Here is a 20248-nt window from a genome sequence, read left to right as displayed (position 1 = left end):
CAGACTAACCGTTCACAGGGGAGGAGATGTGTGTCTGACCTAAAAACTTCAAATGAAGGTACACTAGCGCCCCCTTCTGGACTTCTAGTGCAACAACAGCTGCTTTAAAGGAAAGCTGAATCAAAAGGATCAGGAAGCTACTACTGAAACGTTCAGGTTTCAGGTTTTCAGGTTTCACATTGTTCTTCTGACCTCAATCCAACAGCAAAAGTCTACTCATGACCCTTTGTCACCAGTCACATGTATGTCTATAAGTTGCAAGCAGCTCAAAACAAGTGATGTTCTCTTTTTACGTTTCATTTTTCATAGTTTTTACAGGTCAGAAGAGGTGAAATTACCCAGTTCCAGCATTTTACAATAAATCAACAAATATTAGGGAAATGTCAGAACATACATAATTTATGTAACTACAAGAGGACTCTGGATTTTACTTACATTGTAAGCACAATAGGAAGCTGATCTTTTCACATCCAGTATGAACAGGAGGAATGATTACAGCAAGCAAAACCTGTTTCTGTTTTCATAACGGCACCTGACAGTCTGAACTGTAAGACAGACTTGAAAAATTGTAAAACTGTCCTTTACACCGAGAGATGGAATAATTTTTTTATTAGTAGTGAAAGATGGTGGAATACACAAAATCATAAACAGCGAATAATAATCGGACAAACTTCACACTATTATTTAATTGTAATGGCACCTAGAAGAAGAAAAACAACAACAACATTTCCCACTGCAAATATAGAACCATAGATTGTGGCAGAAAATGACTGCATGAATGACAGCCAGTGTACTGAAGACACTTTATCCATTGTTCTTCTCACTTCCTGCAAAGACAAACAACATGATGAGTTTGTGATCTTGGAATCATCAATAATAATTCAATAAAAGATGTAGAAGCCTAAATATAAACCAGAATAAAATTAAGAGTTAAGGAAGTCCCATGAGTGAGTTTACCTGGGTAGTGTGTCACTGTAAGGATCACTATGAAGACAGGAGAGTAAAAAAATAACTTGAGTTCTCAGGACTCCCAGGGAAAGAGAGTCATCAATTTAAGATATAACGGTAATGATAAAAGAAGCAGGATGATTAATGCTGGTAGAATAGTAGAAGATCTATGAATAAATGTTAAAAAAAATCAGTGGGTGAAGTTCTTACTGCTGCGCCATTATGAGGGGGATGTTGGGGCTGTCAGACTGCAGCTGTGGAGCCCCCTCCCCGGTTCGGCTGTTGAACATGGGCAGTGTGGACAGGGGCGGAGGGACGCCGCGGGTTCCAGCCATGCTCCTCAGCTCGTCGGCGTTCCCGTGGATGGTGTGGTGGTGGTACAGCTGAATTCTGAACAGAACATCACATACAGCATGTTGGCTCATTCAGTGACTCAAACAGATTCAGATTTCATTATTAATATGCAGAGATGGAAAATACTGAAATATAAAATGAAATACAGTTTTTGAGACATTTCTGCTACTTTATACTTCTAATATGTTACATTTTAGAGGGAAATATTGTTCTTTTAACTTTACTACATTTATTGGACAGCTATAGTTAAGGGAAAAAAAATATGTGATATGATATGCTTATAAAATACAGTGTATTAATACTACACTACTTGAGTGAGTCTGGTAATCGCATCAATCAGTTTACTTACTGGTTTGTTCTTGCATTCCTCTTCTCGCTATAAAAAAAGGAAGAAAATGTGTCACATTTGTGTCACAGTTTATCAGGATCGATCATTTGCTTAAAGTGTAAGTTCACCCCCATAACAGAAATCTGTATATTCCTCCTCACCCACAGTGGAATCCATTGCATTGGCTGCATAAAATCCCACAAGTGTAAGTGGGGGAAAATCTTTTGTAATGTGGTGAACTGACCCTTCATCACAATGACTTTGTAGATCATTTCTTTATTTGCTAGATTCAAAACAGATGCATACACTCCCTCTCGTCTGCCAAACATGATGTAGGCCAGCAGGATACACAGGATGATGGCGAGGATCAGGGGCACGATCACTGTCACAATGTAATCAGGGAAAAAGTCTCTGCTTGGGGGTGACTCGGGAGGGTCGAAGTCCCCTCCGGCCTCCACGATCCCCGAACCCATCGTGGGAGCAGGTGGAGCTGGCTCCTGCTTTGTCAGATCAAACTGCGGGGGAAAAGAAGGGAAAGAGATCCTTGTGTTATTCTTCTGTTTACAGTAACTGTGAGACACAGCAGGTAACAGGATTGCTATTGTGCTTTCAATGGAAATAAAATTTAAAAAAATGTATCCTACTGTACATTGTCATTTATAAAGAATATATATATGACCGTCCGTGTGTGTTTTCAGGCCTCACCAGCTCTGTCTTGCACCAGGTGATGCAGTTGCTGGGAATGCTGCAGAAGTTACAGCCTCCGGGGACCTTAACTCTGGCCCCTGATGAGCACTGCTTTTGATGCTCTGAAGTCAGCACCTTCAGGAGACAATTTGAGAAGTACTTCTCCGACCCCACCTTCACATACACACTGACACAAATCAGATTTTCATAAACATACGGTTATTCCAAAGCTTAAACACTACAGTGGGGTTGCATAAAGCTCTCTGTTTACCCTTCAAAGTGTCCTGCAAGAGGGAGGGGAACTCTGCCGCCACGGTCGAGGGCATTGGATATATTGACAATCTCCAAGGCCTCTGTGTTCCACAGTTTCTGTAAATCCTGCTGTATCTCATCCTGAACAGGAGAGGGCAGCACCTTCTCAATCTCCCTCAGCTTGATGAAGAACTCTGCTTGATAGGGCAGCATCTTCTCTGTGAGTGACAGCAGTGATTTATGACATGTCAGCCATTTCCTCTGTTGTTGTTGTTGTTGCACTTTTAACTATACAATGCATTTGTAATATTTAAATCACTCATACCTGCAATGACTTTGATTACGAGTATTTGTCTGGTTGTGTCATAGCTCCGATTGTTGAAGGCATAGATCTGTCAGAGAACAATTACAGCTTGTCACCATCATAGTTGATCATAGTTATCAGTATTCATATATTTAAACATCCCAAATTATTTCAGTATCGGTTTGTGATGCTTCTGCTGAAGTGTACTTATACTTTCCATCAATCTGCCTTGTCTAGACTTTCAATGGTAAAGGCACATGGTGAGTTGGAAAATAAAAGTTACTTTAAACGTAAATATACTGTATTCTATTTTTTAATTTATTTTTTTTTTACTTTTTTCTTCTGTACTTGTGTGTATAAATATTGAAACAACATTTTGTACAGCCTATAACTTCTACAATAACATGTTAAGTGATTATGACTAAAGATGTGTCTGTCTCATTTTCATGGATTTTTGGTTTGCTTTTACCTGGGTCGAAACCCCAAACTCCCCCGAGTTGAAAATTCTGTCTGATATCAAGGTTTGCTTTATACTTAATTGACAAAATGATAAGTCAGACTTGTAGCTGAGTTTGTGCTGAATAAAAAGATACCATGCATGTGGGTAAGGACAGTGTTTTGAATCCGAGGTACAGCTGTTTTCTGTGGTTACATTTAAAATGTAACATGTTTTCCAGCTAGAATACATTCTGTTTGATTGAGGCTACTGTGACACAAAGACATGTTTCCTCTTGAATTTTTAATGTTGGTTGAGAATAGCAGCTATAGAGAGAAAACCAAAGCTTTTGTCTCTGAGGGTCTGACAACAAAACCTGACATTTACCACCGATGTGTCAGATAGCTCCATATTTTTCAGATTGGTCTCCACTGTAGCTGCACTGGAACCTTATCTACATTTGGCCAAGTTATGTACAGGAACAGAAACATAAAAATATATACAACTAAACAGCAAAATAAGGCCAGAAATGCTTTGAAATGTTTCAGCCTTGTATCAGTGTTGGTGTAAATGATGACATCATACCTCAATCACACTTTTTCCTGGAGATGTTGGCGTTCCATACAGGAAGCCATTATCGAGAGGGTGCCTCTGGGTGAAGCGGAGCCACTCTGGAAGGTCTGGGAAATTCTGCAGGTTGCACTTAAAAATCATGGGGTCATCATACCAGCGTTCAGCTTTACAACACACAAAAAGGAGAGTAGAGAGGTAGACACATACAATAAGAGAATATATTATCTTGTAATTTTGTTGAATAGTGACAAAAGAGTGTGTTAATATGATTCAGGCTCTTACCGTAGAGTTTTGACAAAGGTTCAAAGTCATTCTGGAAAGTCTCTCTCAGCAGCTCATATGTAAATAACTTCCCCACAGGAATGGTAAATTTGATCTCTGCATTGGCTCCAAGCAAACTGACAGCACAAACTGTGTGGAAGTGTAAAAAAAAAACAGCAACAGATTTATCTGATTGGTCACAAAGGGCAAACAACCCCTTAACTTGTCTTTATAATATACACACCACACACTACACACAACCCCAGACGTAATAGTCTAATCACCAATTTACAATCCCTGAAATTAAATGATTACTTCACAGACCTGATACTAAAACAAGCTTTCCAGTTTGTCATAAACCTGAGGTTCAGTCATTTCAGGAATAAACTTGCCTGTTAAAAAGAAGACCCAGCTCCCACAGCCTGCCATCTTGTTTTGGCCTGTGATTGACAGAGCCAAGCGGAGAGGGGCTTGGTCACAGCAAGACATGTCAGAGCTATTTTTACCTCACTCACCTAAAAACATCCGGGAGGCTGTCTGAGAGCATGGAGTAAATCAGGAGCTCTATTATTTCCTTCTGGCAATATAAAATCACATACTTAAGTTAGTTGAAGCATGAATTTTCCATGCTTAAAGCAACTAAGTACATTTAAGTATATTTCTGAGGTACTTTACTTGACTATTTCCCTTTTCTACTACTATACTTCTACAGCACAACTTTTCAGCTGGAAATATTGTACTTTTTGACTAAACTAACTACATTTAAATGAACTAATTAGACTCAAAATTATCAGTAGCATCCAGTTGATAAAATGATAAACCATGGCTGATGGTCTAAAAACCTTTATTTTTCTTCTTGCAGTTCATAGACCAATGTAAGAGCTAAAATAAAATTATACAGACAGTAAACAAAATAATATATTATTACCATTACTGTTAGTATCAGATAGTTAGCACAAACACAAAACATACTCCAAACTTGGCATTGGATATATTGACAATCTCCAAGGCCTCTGTGTTCCAAAGCTTCTGTAAATCCTGCTGTATCTCATCCTGAACAGGAGAGGGCAGCACCTTCTCAATCTCCCTCAGCTTGATGAAGAACTCTGCTTGATAGGGCAGCATCTTCTCTGTGAGTGACAGCAGTGACATGTCAACCATTTCCTCTGTTGTTGTTGCACTTCCTTATTTATCTATACAATGCATGTGTGATATTTGAATCACTCATACCTGCAATGACTTTGATTACCAGTGTTTGTGTGGTTGTTTCATAGCTTGTTGAAGGCATAGATCTGTCAGAAACACTGACAGTTTGTCACCATTATAACTATCAGTGTTCATACATTTAAACATCCCACCCTCAGACATTGTGAGATATTATTTCAATATCCGTTTGTGATGCTTCTGCTGATGTGTCCTTTTACTTTGCATCAATCTGCCTTGTCTACTTCTGCATTCGTTTTCAATTTCCTACATTTCTTGTAATACCTCAACCCTCTGGAGTCTGTCTATTTATCTGCAAATGCACTGAGCATGTTTTATTTACAGTAATGTAACTTTATTTCTATATCATGTTGAGACAAGCTGAGAAAAGCAGTTAAAAGCGCTGATGTGCAGCCTTCACACAATGATTTCTGTCTGCAGACCATAAAACTGATATTTTTAAAACTTATATATATTCTCATTCATTTACAGGCATATGTAGACTTTCAGTGCAAAAAGCACATGGTGAGTTGGAATAAAAGAACTTACATATAAAGTTATTTTATTTCTTAAAGTTTCTGCTGTCATTGTGTGTATAATTATTGAAAACCATATATTTTTTTACAACCTATAACTTTTATAATAACATTCAGAATGATTATGACTGATGATTTGTACATTTTTATAGGTGTTGGTGTCATTAGTTTTTTTTTTGGTTTGCTTTTATCCGAGCCCAGGCCTTCAAATCAGACAAGGCTTGCTAAAAAAATGAAGCCAGGCTTGTAGCTGAGTTTGTGCTGAAAAATTGATACCATGCATGTCGGGTAAGGACAGTTTAAAAGGTGCTAAACAAGGACAGAAATGAGTGCACGGAAAGCAAAATTAAACCAAAAGGAATCTAGACTCCAGGGGGTAAATCACAGAAAATGGCTGCAGTTTGTTACTTAAGTGTTTTGAATCCGAGGTACAGCTATTTTCTGTGGTTACATCCAAAATGTAACATGTTTTCAAGCTAGAACACATTCTGTTTGATTGAGACTGCTGTGCCACTTCAGAAATGTGTATCCCATCTTCTTCAAAGACATGTTTCCTCCTGAATTTTTAATGTTGGTTCAAAATAGCAGCTATAGAAAGAAACCCAAAGCTTTTGTCTCTGAGGGTCTGACAACAAAACCTGACATTTACCACCGATGTGTCAGATAGCTGCATATTTTTCAGATTGGTCTCCACTGTAGCTGCACTGGAACCGTATCTACGTTTGGCCAAGTTATGTACAGGAACAGAAACATAAAAATATATACAACTAAACAGCAAAATAAGGCCAGAAATGCTGTTAAATATTTCAGCCTTGTGTCACTGTTGGTGTAAATGATACATCAAACATACATCATACCTCAATCACACTTTTTCCTGCAGATGTCCATTATCATAAGGGTGGCTTTGGGTGAAGCGCAGCCACTCTGGAAGGTCTGATTCTGCAGGTTGCATTTAAAACTCATGGGGTCATCATACCAGCGTTTAGCTTTAAAAAACAGCAAAGGATTTATCTGAGTGGTCAAACAAAAACTTACACAACAAACATACACACACCACACACTACACACAACCCCAGAATTTACAGTTAGGCCTACAATCTGACTGCTGAATTCAAATATTTACTTTACAGACCTGACACTAAAACAAGCTTTCCAGTTTGTCATAAACATGAAGTTAAATCATTTCAGGAATAAACTTGCCTGTTATAAAGAAGACCCAGCTCCAGCAGCCTGCCATCTAGTTTTGGCCTCTCACTGACAGAGAGGAGACTTCACTGGAAGACATGTCAAACTATTTTTGCGTGGAGTAAATCAGGAGCTCTATTATTTTCTTCTGGCAATATAAAATCACATACTTAAGTTAGTTGAAGCATGAATTGCCCATGCGTCAAGTAACTAAGTACATTTATGTATATTTTTGAGGTACTTTGCTTGACTATTTCCATTTTTTATTTGTACCCCACAGAATGTCATCAGGAAATATTGTACTTTTTGACTAAACTAATTAAATTTAAATGAACTAAATAAACTTAATGTGTCTGTAGCATGAAAACAATAAAACGTTAAACCAGGACTGGGGGTCTAATGTCTTTTATTTTACTTCTCGCAGTTCATAGACCAACGTAGGAGCTAAAATTACAGACAAAAGACAAAATAATATTTTATTTAACATTACTGTTAGTATCAGAAAGTAAGCAAATACACAAAACATATTATTTGACACAAATAAATTAAATTAACATACCTTATTACCACTATAGGTAAACTCCAGTCATAATCTATTACTCTCTCTGTCAGTTTCCGTTCGTTATACGCATACTGTTTCCTTTCAAAATAAAACTTCTGTTTTAACAGGAAACGAAGGTAAGAACAATAAAACAAATTCATTGCAAGCTTAGATTTTTTACATGAACCATACTCTATTGGGGTAATTTGCATTATTTGAAGGCTAGAGTCACTATGCTTTATAGATTAAAGTTTTAAAGCTTTGTTATTGACAGTAGGCTAAGCTACTGACAGTATATAAAGCAAACGAGCTCTGCTGAGATCAGTTACAACATTACACTGCTGTTTGCTGCATCAAAACAATGATAATAAAACACCATAATATACTGTATACTAATAATATCACTGTGTAAGGAGCCATGCATTGTGCCTAATGAGAAACAGGTACATTTCTGATAATACGTCTGTACTAATAATTAAATGTTGTAAGAGTTTCCAAATTTTAAAAGTGGGTAATGAAATTATTAAAGCAAATATTTTTGGTTTTAATTTTTCTTTGTCACCAGATTTTTGCGCCTCCTCTCTCATTCTTACTTACTTTAAATAAAACTGTTATGAAATAAACTAAATTAAATAGCAACATGTATCATGCATCAAGGAAAAAACATTTTTTAATTTTTTTTATAGGATAGGTGCCTTTTTTTTTTGCTCTGTGTTTCTTTTATATCTTGCCTTGACAAAATATAGAAAATGGTAACTACAAAGTCTATTCAGGCACACTATATCACAAATAAATGATAAACTTAGCAAGTTTACACAATTAAACACTTGAAGGAATGGTGGTTAAAGTAAACTTTATATATGGAGGGAATGTTTTCACTCTCCATTTACTAAATAGAAGATCATTTAATATAAAAACAGCTTTTTAATCAATATCATTCAGTCACTGACTCAAGGACAGGGCATTGCCTTCCTATGCTACACACCAATAACACTTTTAAGGGAAAGCTGGCTAGATGGCACTTACTGCCTTACTGAAAGTGATGCACATCCTATTTAACAACACTTCAAGTAATTTCAGGCAGTACTTCTCTAGTTGTATGCTTTACACCAGACCCTCAGGGAGACAAAATAGCTGCCATGGTAAAAGCCAAAAGAGTGTGACAGAAATCTCGTGTTGGGCTTTATCTAACGTGTGAGACAGCTGCAATGATATGTGTTTTGGCCTTGTAGAGAAACCGAGACGGCGTGGGCAGGTTCAAAACCAGCTCTCAACCAAAAAAGGGCAAATGCTTTGTCTAGCTTCACTGATAATATTTAATGTATCTATCAGCTACAGATGCAGAATGCAGGAAGCGACAATGTGGCCTGCAAATAACGGATGTGTTATTATTGGCCAGGAGGGTTTGACGTGACTGATGTTTCACTGGGTCCTAACGCCAGTCGAGTTCTCTGACAGCCAGAGACACCTATTGTCGGACAGGTAAGTGGTTCGTTTTTATTGTGCTGACTGGGAGAATGACTTCTTATTGTTTGTGTTTGACATTAACTGTGTTATTTTGATCAGAATAAAGAATATATATATTTTTTTGGTCAGATAAACTCAAATATTCCTTCATTAAACACCTCCAGTCATTTTTCAGATATGTTAATTTAATTGAATGTTGAAACCAGATATTATTAAGCGCTAATATTAACAATAATAACAATTTAACTGTGATTGTTAAGGTCAGTTTGGTCATGTTTTTGTGTCAGAAGCTGCACATTTGAACCATTTTAGCTAACTATTTTAGATGTTAGCTAGTGATCCATTAACCATTTATTCATTCATTTTTGGCTCAAATATTTCATTCTCAGCCATTATTCCACTGCTTTGACCTTTTTCACCATTTATCCAATACTTTAAAGCTATTTAAACAGTTTATCAATTTTTAAAAGCAGTTTCAACCATTTTTTTTTTTTTTTTTTTTTTTTTTTACAATTTCCGCTATTTATTCATTACTTTTAGCTATTTTAAGTCATTTATTTTACTTTGTATCTGGTTCACCACTTATTGTTGGTGAAGCTGACTATTTTTCACACGCTGACAATGTAAATATAATTGCATCTGACTCAAAATGTGGATATATATATTTTAATCAAATCATAATTTTTATATTGTTGTTTTTTTCAAATTAATAGAGGAACTACTCCACATTAACCCCCACAAGCACCCCTATCTGATAACCACTGATTTACTATATAATGACAAGTGAAATAATACACACAGTGGTGAATGCAATTCTCCTACGAACAATAAATTAGGATTATGCAGCACATAGCACAGGCTGCTGTTTCAGGACAGTCGGGCACTATGACCCAGCAGCTCCCTCCTCCATGCAGCAGCACTCTGCCGCTGCGAGAGGAGGACCAGAAATCTGCAGCTCCCAGAATGAAGAGATCAAAATGATGCTGCCTGTAAAAAGGGATTAAACGTAAGCAATCTGTCGTCAGCTGCGGTAAATCCGCGGCTCATTCCTGTTCTACTTCTCCGTGCACGTTTTTCTTTTAATGACTAATGCATTTATCTGTGTGAGGGTTAGGTTTGCATTGTTGTAAGTGCAAGGCGAGCTAATGACAGATGCATCGTGCTCACTTTCTCCGTTGCATTGGACGAGAATTGCAGCGGATGCAAGCAGGCCTTTAATACGATCTGTTGTTTTTGTTTCTCCCCATCTGCCGGTCTAGTCTGAGCGCCACCTCGCGAGGATCGGCTGCTGGTGGATAATACAGATTTGCCACCGGGGGTTGAGAAAGGAGACATGCCGTCGCTGAGCATCCGTTGCGACGCTTGACTGACCATGATGAAGACCGAATCCACATCCAAGAGCACCGGCTCTGGCTCTACGCTCCGGAGCCCATCCCCGCACAGGAACGCATACGAAGCGGGGATGCAGGCCCTGAAGCCCGTCAAAGACAATGCTGCGAACGGGGACATGCAGGAGGGCCCCCGAGGGCGCAGGTACGGCTCCAATGTGCACCGTATCAAAAACATGTTCCAGCAGATGCAAACCACATCCCCAGCCGACGCAGAGGGAGAGGACGTCGCCAGAAACGCCGACAAATCAGTGCGCCTCTCCCTCCCCAGAGCCGGGAGCCTGAACGAGAACGTGGACCACAGCGCGCTGCTAAAGCTCGGATCCACCGTGTCCGAGCGCGTTAACAAGTTCGACATCAAACCGGAGAATGGGCACCAGCGGGCCTCGTCACCCAGCTACTCCAAGCTGCAGGAGACCCGCCGCATCTTTGAACAGCAGCAGCAGGAGAGGCAGCAGCAGGAGAAGCTGGCCACCACCAGGGTTTTATTGAAGACAGACAAGGCCTCAGGCTTCCAGGATGGCAGGTTGGACGTGGTGGCTCGTTTCAACGGCAGCACAGAGTCTCTGGACAGCCTGGACACCAGCGAGGCTGTGTCCCCTACAGTCAGCCAGCTCAGTGCTGTGTTCGAACGGGCATCTGAGCTCCGAAACAACCTCCACCGCCTCTCCTCTACCCCACCACTCCCTTCTCGGGGGGTCAGCGCCAAGGTGGGTGTGTTGAACTCCAAAATAATCACAAAGAGGGTTTGTGCCTTTGCAGCAGGCAACCAGGAGGACGAGCTCAGCAATCTGAATGGCCAAGAGGGGCCTCCAAGGAGCCTCAGGGGAAGGGTGACTCCCCCATCTGAAAGCATCAATGGGGGCCGAAGCGTTGGCCAAAGTGGCCCAACTACTGAACATTTCGGTACTGCAGGAGAGCCGAATGAGCAGAGAGAAAAGACTGTTTCAGATGCAGGTGTTGAAGCAAAAGCTGAAGTCAGACCTGAGCAGTACTCTGGGGCCAAGGAGCCGGGCAGCTCATCACTGCAGGGCGACATCCGCATCTCTGTGGAGAATGGAGAAACCGCTGCTGAGAAGCAAAGCTCTCCAAAGGGAGGTGAGATGCTCAGGCAGGAGGGGGAGATGGCGAAGGATGCCGAGGAGGAGGAAGACAGGACGCTCAGAGACGACCAGTCGGGACGTGACTCTGTGGATATCAGTACCTATAGCGCGGTGGGGGAAGACTTTGGAGGAAGCCAGGTGGACGAGGAGGAAGAGGAAGTTGATGACCGCTACGAGCCCGAGTCCAGCTGTGTGGAGATTGTCGGGCTACCTGTGGAGGAGGAACCGCCCCCTTCCAGGAAGATCCGCTTCAGCACAGAGCCCATCAAGGTGAGAAATATTCAGTGGGAAAGCACGTAGAATGAATATTAATCACTGTCAGGCGAACATGAAGATGTAATCTCTCAGACTTTACCCTCTGTGTCTTGTTTAATTAGGCTGAGTTGCAGATTTCTGATTTGTACTCTTTTGTACGTTTCTTTTTTTTCATCCTGTGTGTTGAGAGGCTTGTTAAACCTGACCTTAAAGCTTATCATCTGTGGTACAGTCACAGCCAGCACCACTGTCAGCTGTTTTAATGAACTCACTCAGCTTCTGCCAGTGTCAGAATGATGCTGACATTTTGATTTTATCCTGCTTCAACACAGGGCTTTGCACACAACTAACACCCTTCCTCCCCAGTAGCCAGCTGCTAATGGATGGTCCTGCATTCCTACTGTGCAGCTGACATGGGCCCCAAAAGAGCTGCGATGTAGATTACTATCTGTAATGCAGTGGGAGCCGCTTCTGTAAATAATTGCTGTGGGAGAAGGAACAAAGAGGCTTGGATAATTAGTCCTGTTTTTAGAGAAGTGGATACTCTGCCGTGGCCAATGTCAGATCAGTGGACAGTGTATTGAGGAAGAATGGAGTTTTTTTTTTTTTTTTGGGTGAGTGTGAAAAAGAGGGAGGAAGTGAGAAAAGAGAGTGTGTGAACTCCTCTTGGACCAGTGAGATGAAAAGAAGAGGAGATACGAGGAGGAGGCGGTAGAGTTGATTCAGAGTGTCTCTCTGTGTCTGGGGGTGGTGTAATGATCTGGAGAGGAGCATCAGATTCTCTCCAGCTCAGTCTCGCTGCTCTGCTCTGCCTTGAGGTCTGAGGCACACAGAGGCTCTGCAAGCTGAAGTGGGCCCTGACACTGTACATCGCACACATTCCCTCGCGCAGAAAGCCATTTCAGTGACTAAGGGCTCCTGTCCCGTATCGTGACCAGTCAAGTCGAAAGTTACTCTTGCTCTCTTCCCATGGCTGCACATCGGCCTGTTAGTCACTAGAGCTTGGTATTTCAGTATTTGAGAGTTTAAAAACAAATCAGATGATGACAAATAGGCGGATATTAACATAAACACCCTCATATTTGGCTATAAAATAGTTCTGACAAAGATGTGAACTGAGAACTGCAAGATAATTTAGAGCTTAACAGTTTATTTTGAAAGAGTGGTGAGACATTTTGGTAAATATGCGAAGCCAACAGCCGGTTAGCTTAGCTTATCTTGGATCAGAACTTGGTATTTAAAGTGAGCTATTATTTAATAATGTTTCAATAGTCTTGATTTTATATTGTTTAGTTCTGATTGGTGCAGGGCAATATGTGACATCACATTTCCCCAGCAGAGCCCACCTCCAACCAGAGAGACTAGCACAGATATAACCTAATATATAACCTAATACCTCATGTGAAGTGAATATTCTTCTAACTTTGGCAGGTAATGTGTTTATGATGTAGATTTTCAGGACCTTTTTAACAGTAAATGTGACAGTATGAAAGTTTTAGTGGAAATGAAAGGTAAATTGTGGATTTTTTTTTTTTTTTTAACCACTGGTGGCAATGTGGAGAAATATTTTGATAAGCGGTTACCTGATTTGTTTTGTGTCTCAGCTTTGCAAACAAGGAATTCAATGCTTTTATCAGGCCTCAGGGATAGGCCTACACACAATGTGTTCTGGGAAGAGACGTTACTCCACAGGGACCCTTAAATAATACCTCTGCTGTCTGTAAAGCTCGTATATACAGCTATTTCTATGTGTGTGCACGTGCTAATACTAACATATCTGTGGTAAGCCAACAGTGGGCTCTAATATCCTCACAACCTGGATTGAAGCGAACTGTCTCGGCCATGCTGAGAATCCCATGAGTCCCTTATAAATTATGCCTGAGCTTAGTATGTCCATCATGCAGTTGTAATGCAGGAAGAAGAAGAAGACAAAACCAGACTCCTGTGCCATTATTTTATCGTCATGAGATCAAAGATGGATCGGGGGGAGGAAGCTTTATGTATGGCGTGATAAAGAAGTCATAACTCATAGGCTTTGATAGAAAAAAAGGCCGAATTTAGTTGTGACCCTGCAGCCGTCATCGGAGAATAACCTCCTACTGTGGCCTTTCACACTGTATCAGTGTGGCCTTTGTTATGGAGATTGATGCAGGGGTGGATGAGAGTAAAGGGGGTGGGGGGTGTGAGGTCAAATGGGAGGGGCGTTATTATGCAGCTCAAATGTCATGCAACTCTATAACAGCCTGCCTCTTAAGTCACAGTGTCAGTTGGTTTCTCTTCCAAACAGGAAGTGCCCATTTTAGTGCATATTTCCCCTCTCTGCTTACAGTTCAGCTTTTGGCCACAATTAAGTCTTGTTGTGGTGATGGCGGTTGGACGTCTGGGCACGTGTCTTTCTTTGTCCCCGTTTCACACTAAGCAATTCTCTCTCTCTCTCTGTCTCTCTCTCTCTCTCTCTGTCTCTCTCTCTCTCTCTCTGTCTCTCTGTCTTCTTAAACTGGCAAAAATAGCAGTTCTGGCAGTTCTGCTTCGGGTAGAGTTCACACTACACCCTTTGTTTGCTCCTCCTGACACTCCTTCTCTCGCTCCTTCTTTTTTCCCTTTCGCTCTTTGTCACCAGTCTCCTACTGTTAGTAAAAATAGCAGCATTGTTATCGTCGCAGACTTGCCTCGCTTTTCAGGGCCGCCTCCTTGTCGAACACAGGAAGCCGCCGCTCATGTCTTATTTATTTTTTTTTTAGCTTGTTTGTTTTGGCTTCAGTTTTATATCACTTGGTATCACTACTGTAGTTCACGATGTAGCCTCCTGGCATGTTGTGATTTTTAATTATTTAAGCTATTGTTGAAGGAAAGATCTTTAAAAGAAGATACTGTGCCACTGTGTTCCCTCTAAACCAGAAATAATCTGATTTATTTTTCATGCACCAGAATCACCTTGCGCACTCATCACCTAGCCTACTCTTACACTTTTAATCCCCCCCATCACCCCACACACACACACACACACACACACACACACACACACACACACACTTTATCGTGGGTTTCTGCTGCCTACGCAACCCTGAACAACAGTCCTGCCAGGCTGCTCAAAGAACACCTATGATTTTCTTTCGCACTGTATCATTAACGCAAACAATGACTGTTCCTATATTGTAATAAACTGAGGGTGTTGAATTTTGACAAACATAGTAGGAGGGATGGCATTTTTAAGGTTTCGACCACAAATTGCAAAATATAGAATGCCCAAAATTCAACCTTTGGTGGTTTGTGTTCACCGTTCAGGTCAGCCAATGAGGGATTGCCCAGGGAGACGTAATGCATCACTACATGTCAAGTTATCCTCAAACTGTCTATTACTTAGACTCAGCGGTCCTGCAGTATTTCATACAGTGCATTACTCACAGCCAGGAGGGGTGGGAGACCAGACAGATTATCGGCAAGGTCACTCTGCCCCACTTCTTAGTCCTGCAGTGGTGGTGGTGGGTTGCAAGCGTTGATGTGATGTGCCCACTCGCTCAGGTTACTGCGACAAGCTGTGTTATGCAATGTCTCGCTCATGATGTCTGAGTGCTGTTTTGTCCTGTCCATCATCTTGTCAAGCTTAAAAAAAACAACAGACGCTGGTTATAGTCATCTGTGAGGCAGCATCTGTACTGTAGTGAAGATTTAGGTCTTACTGGTACTTTTTATTCATCCCTAAGGGAGAAATTATAGCATGAGGGTGATGTTACTCTATGTTTTCATTACTGGCAACAAATCTAATTAAAAAAATGACCAAAGCCAACAATGTGTTAGTCTGACTCTCAAGACTTCTCTACCTTATCTGTGGCAGTCCCAGGCCCATTTGTTCCTACTGAAGATGTAATTTCCTAAAAAAACAAGTCACAAAAAATTACTTTCATTGTTAAAATGGCTAAATAATTTCTTGAAACAGCTGGGCAGTGTATTTGGTAGCAAACATTTCTCAAACTCGAGAAACAAAACATCACCAGAGAAAGACATAGATAGTAAATAAAAATAACTATGCTAACAAGCAATAAGAAAAGCAATATAACATATGTAAATACAGTGTTAAGCATATAAAATGTACAAAATACAGTAAATAAAACACTTTAGTATGATGGTATGGGGACTCATGATAAATATATAACCAATTTACTGCCATTTACATATATATATATTTATGCACATTACAATAATAATGTAAAGAATATTAATATGAACAACAACATAAATATACATACAGTTATATATGCAATTTACTAGATTTATCATATAATTCCACATGCTGTGCCATTCGGTCCTTTGTCCCTGACCTTATTCTCATGCTGCCGTGTCTCTCCCAGCGCTAAGCCTAAACATGACTGCTGACCAAAGAGTGGCCTTGCCAAAACAGACAGGCTCTGGTGCCATGCAACCGTTACTATGATGAACCCACCATATCCATTTTGTTGGCTGACTGAGAGTGGTCCAGGGTGATGGCAGCCAGGACCACATCCTTATTTTCTGTCTGTGTGTTGCACATCTGGGATCTGGATTAACCCCCAAATTTGAGTAGGATTTAGAAGCAATTAGCTGCCACTTCTGGACATGTTTAACCAGTGGTTGTTGGGGAAAGCAATTAATGGTGGTTTCATTACACAGCTTAGTTTGGTCTGCATATGCTTCATTATAACAGTGTAATAAAGACAAGTGTTTTTATATAGTGGATTAATTGCTGCATATATACACATAACAGCGAGGCACCCAAAGACCAGATCAATCATTATGCATCATTATCACCTTCCTCCACTTTGAAGGAATTTAAGGTAGAAATGGAGAGTAGCAGTGAAGCCCACATTCCTAAAACCAGTAATAATAGCTAGAATAGTATGACTAATAAAAAAGATGGAAAGTTGGGTGCTACAGAATGTGGAGAGACAGAGTGGAAACACGATGTTTCTGTTGTGTAAAACCAGCCTCCACACATCCTATTGGTGGAATCCAAAATTAGATCTGTTTTTGGAGAGTCCAGAGGGAAAGAAACACAGCAGTTGACATGCTGCTGTGGGCAGCGCGAGGAGGGGGAAAGGGGGTACTGACTCGCTAGTTGAACCACCACAGTGTTACCCAATCACGTTGTAGCCAGAGGGCCATCAAGATGGAACCACACTGCAAGAGACCAGAAGCCTCTAGAGCAACTCTATCATTTAACCATCCCTCTGTCACGACAACTGCATTGTAAAATGGTAGTTGTCACTTACTGGCTATTTTAATACCCTTTACAGTCTCAAGTGGGTGCTCTTTAGAGACACAAACACAATCTGTTTGCTGGTCATGACTATAGCTAGCTGCCCACAGAGCTTTTGTAGGACATCCCAGGCGGCTGGTAGCAGAGGGAGGGAGGAAGGGAGTTTCCTGGCCATCTGTTAGTTCCTCTGACCTACTATCTGCCACAACTGGAACAGCGTCGTCCTCCAGCCCTGCCCACCCCCCACCACCCTGCCTTTAATCCCAATGTTTGTCTTCCAAAGATAGCCACCTCACCGTTCGAGGAGTTCATCTACTACTCTACATACTTAAGTGAGGTTGGGGTTGAGAGGTTGCATCATGCGGGATCCCATTAGTCTGTCTGCCCGGTGTGGGAGCCTTGCACATAAGGAAGGAGAAAATCTTCCTCTGGGAAGCGCAAGTGTTAAATCTGTCATTGAGGGAGAGATTGTAGCCTGGCCTGCATCATGAACTTGCCCAAGGCTAGAGGTCACGACACACATCTGATCATGGCCCTATTTTTTTCCCCCAGTGCCACGTTAAATGCTGCTGAAACTCTCTGATCTTCTGTAGCGTCGTGGGCGTAAAACAAGGGCACCACAAGCTACCAGCTGTGGGCTCTTGATCTTTAAACTTTAAAAGAGTGAAGCAGTGCCACGTGAGAGCGACACAGTGGGCACGCAGGCTTGGAGTGCACGGTTGTTGTTTTATGCTCTGTTACTTAGGATGCAAACAGTGTATTTTGTGTGTCTGTAATCCACATTCTGCTAATCCCTCTAAATACGTAGGTAACCTAAATCAAAAGCCATTAGACTTCAGTGCTGCTCCCATGCTGTCTGTCATCCGCACTACGGTTGTATTCAATTTGATTCACTTAATTATATAGGGTAAACTAAAACTGCAGTTCAAGTAATATCAGTCCTGCTTCAACTAATTGACTAATGACTAACTGTTCGGTCTATAAAATGTCAAAAACAGGGTAAAACGTTTTGTTTTGATAAATGACTAATAAATGGATATCAAAATTGTTGTCAGTTAAAGGAATAGTTCCACATTTTAGAATGTCAGAAACCTGCAGGGCTGCAAAGAACAGAAAGGGTCACCTACAGAAACTCAAGTGTTATCACAGGACTTACACTCTCAGACCTTTAGGCAGCGGAAAACACCACAGAATGGATCGGCTATGACTACAGTGTCAGTTATGACTTTTAAAGGAATAGTTAAATGTTTTCGGAAATACTCTTTATACTAAGCTAACTGGCTGCTAGCAGTAGACAGGAGAGTGGTATCAATCTTCTAATCTTAAGAAAACTAGTTAGTGTATTTTCCAAAATGGCTAGTCCTTTAATTTCCTGTCTGTGAATTAATCAATGAATTGACTAATCGTTTCAGCACTTTCTTAATTTCATGTATTGCCTTCATTAAAATAATAGATTGACCCCAGCCAAACTGTAAAGCAGTGTGTCATTTTTATACGTCAGCCTCGTCACCACTTGTGTGACATACAATGATGGCAGGGATGTGGCTCAAGGCCATAAAGTTTTAAATCCCATTCTTGCGGGTTAGAGAGGCTTAAGAGTAGAAGCACAAGCTTGTACACTGTTCAATGCTGCATGAAAATACAATGATACTGAATAAATCTGAGAGAGGAGGGGCTGGTTACATTTCAAAGGCGCTGTCAAAACTGACAGGCTCTTTACTGTGGGGTTGCCAGGGAGACGGGGCCCATATGACTGAAGGGTAGCACTGAAGCCATAAGATGCTACTTTGAAACACAGATGGACAAACTAAACGTCAGAGAAAGAAGGGCAAGATGCACGGAATAAAAGTAAACAAAGGCTCGAGAATAAAGTGTTAAAATGTCGCTGCAGAGGGATTGTGGAGAGAAAAGTTGAGAAATGCAATCAAATAAATGAAAGAATGTGTGAAAGGAGAAGGTCCAGCACTGAATTTGTGTGGCTAGCGGAGCATGCAAGGTGGTGCATGCATAATCACCTTGGAAGACTGAAAGTGAGGCTTTTAAAGATTCAGCTTACTCTCTCTCACTCTCTCTCTGTGTGTGAGAGAGAGCAGCAGCTGCAGAGGGCCTCCATTAGCATGCTGGAGGTGGTTATGTAAACTGTCATGCTGGTAGACCAGAGTGAATGTAGGAAGTTGGACCCTGAAACAGAGGCCTCTGTCTTCATGAGAGCAATTTCAGTGGTTGTGATTGATTTCACCCTCCCCAGTGTGTTTAATGCACATTACCGCTGTGAAATGATACAGCTCGGAGGCCTCGAGGAAACGCTGCGGCTGTCTCAGTTGAAATAGTCGATACTTTTGAATTGCATTATGTCCATGTTAACAGCGGTGGTCAGTTATTATCAAACCATGTGTCCAGCTTGTCCGTCTCAGCTGCATAAATCTCAACCTGTGACCGTTGGGTGATAAGCTGCAGTCATTTTTGTAATCTGAAATATTTTGAGCATTTCTAAGTACACAATACACAGCCATTCCTTTGTGATGAGAATTTAACTGAACTTAATGCTAGAAATTTAAAGTTAAATTGAGTTCAGTAACTTCTTTACTGACAATTTTTTTCCATTTGTATGACCATTTAAGGGATTAAACTGAAATACAGGATTTAATAAAACACTGCAGTGTAGTTTGCTATTTACATACACTCTTTCACTTGTTGATATACGTACACACACACACACACACACACACACACACACACACACACACACATACACACACAGGTGATTCAGCATTGACTAGCTCCCCATGGGTGCAACGTGTGTTTTCTGTTTTCAGTAGCAGTTATATTTGGAGTAAATGCAAAAAGGTCTGGGTAGAAGAACGAAAGTGATAAGCCACTGTGTGTGCAAAGAACAGAAAGGGTTTATCTACAGAAACTCAAACGTCAAGTACAAGTGCAAAAACAACAAAGAGAGGATCAGTTATCAATAAACAGGGGACTTATTTAAAGGAGTAGTTAGACAGTTTAGGAATTACCCTCTCTGTTTTGTCTTTATGCTAAGCTAAACTAACTGGCTGCTGGCAGTAGCTTCATATTTAACATACAGACATGTTTTTAGTATTTAAGTTCACTCATATTCAGTAAATTCTTTATTTATTATGTAATTTTTATGCCCCAGCCTCATCATCACTTAAACTGATGCCACTGTTATT

The 20248-nt window shown here is 40.7% G+C and overlaps 2 protein-coding genes across 5 annotated transcripts in view; one reads left to right on the top strand and one right to left on the bottom strand.

Annotated features, from left to right (window-relative positions):
• Window positions 1–592: 592 nt before the first annotated feature.
• sgca (sarcoglycan, alpha) lies at window positions 593–4632 on the bottom strand. Of its 2 annotated transcripts, XM_051418773.1 has the most exons (11): window positions 4536–4588; window positions 4165–4293; window positions 3895–4046; window positions 2895–2961; window positions 2589–2787; window positions 2336–2504; window positions 1937–2145; window positions 1652–1678; window positions 1159–1338; window positions 958–984; window positions 593–827 (listed from the first exon to the last, which is right to left on the bottom strand). In XM_051418773.1, exons 1-11 carry the CDS (start codon window positions 4570–4572, stop codon window positions 821–823), a joined length of 1203 nt encoding a protein of 400 aa, XP_051274733.1. In that variant the 5' UTR covers window positions 4573–4588; the 3' UTR covers window positions 593–820. The 2 variants fall into 2 exon arrangements, with proteins under 2 accessions (XP_051274733.1, XP_051274732.1); XM_051418772.1 differs by lacking the exon at window positions 593–827 and having other exon boundaries at window positions 901–984; window positions 4536–4632.
• A 5181-nt stretch (window positions 4633–9813) lies between these two features.
• Window positions 9814–20248, top strand: part of LOC127373891 (neurabin-2) — a 20080-nt gene continuing 9645 nt past the window's right edge. Inside the window, exons 1-2 of one of the 3 annotated variants that reach the window (XM_051418769.1) lie at window positions 9814–10081; window positions 10335–11836. In XM_051418769.1, the coding sequence (XP_051274729.1) occupies window positions 10448–11836 (1389 nt within the window). In that variant the 5' untranslated portion in view covers window positions 9814–10081; window positions 10335–10447. The other 2 variants (XM_051418771.1, XM_051418770.1) reach the window with 2 other exon arrangements.

This window comes from Dicentrarchus labrax, unplaced genomic scaffold, assembly GCF_905237075.1.
Source record: "Dicentrarchus labrax unplaced genomic scaffold, dlabrax2021, whole genome shotgun sequence".
NCBI lineage: Eukaryota > Metazoa > Chordata > Actinopteri > Moronidae > Dicentrarchus > Dicentrarchus labrax.
Note: the sequence above shows the minus strand (reverse complement) of the source record. Positions and strands in the feature narration are given on the sequence as shown.

Bases quoted from the DNA above. Each gene is read 5' to 3' on its own strand.
- sgca (XM_051418772.1), bottom strand. From the start codon at position 4,632: ATGTCTTGCTGTGACCAAGCCCCTCTCCGCTTGGCTCTGTCAATCACA. The intron at 2,962-3,894 runs GTATGATGTCAT...GTTCTCTGACAG, and splicing joins CAGGAAAAAGTGTGATTGAG to ATCTATGCCTTCAACAATCG. The intron at 985-1,158 runs GTAAGAACTTCA...CTGTCTTCATAG, and splicing joins CCCCTCATAATGGCGCAGCA to TGATCCTTACAGTGACACAC.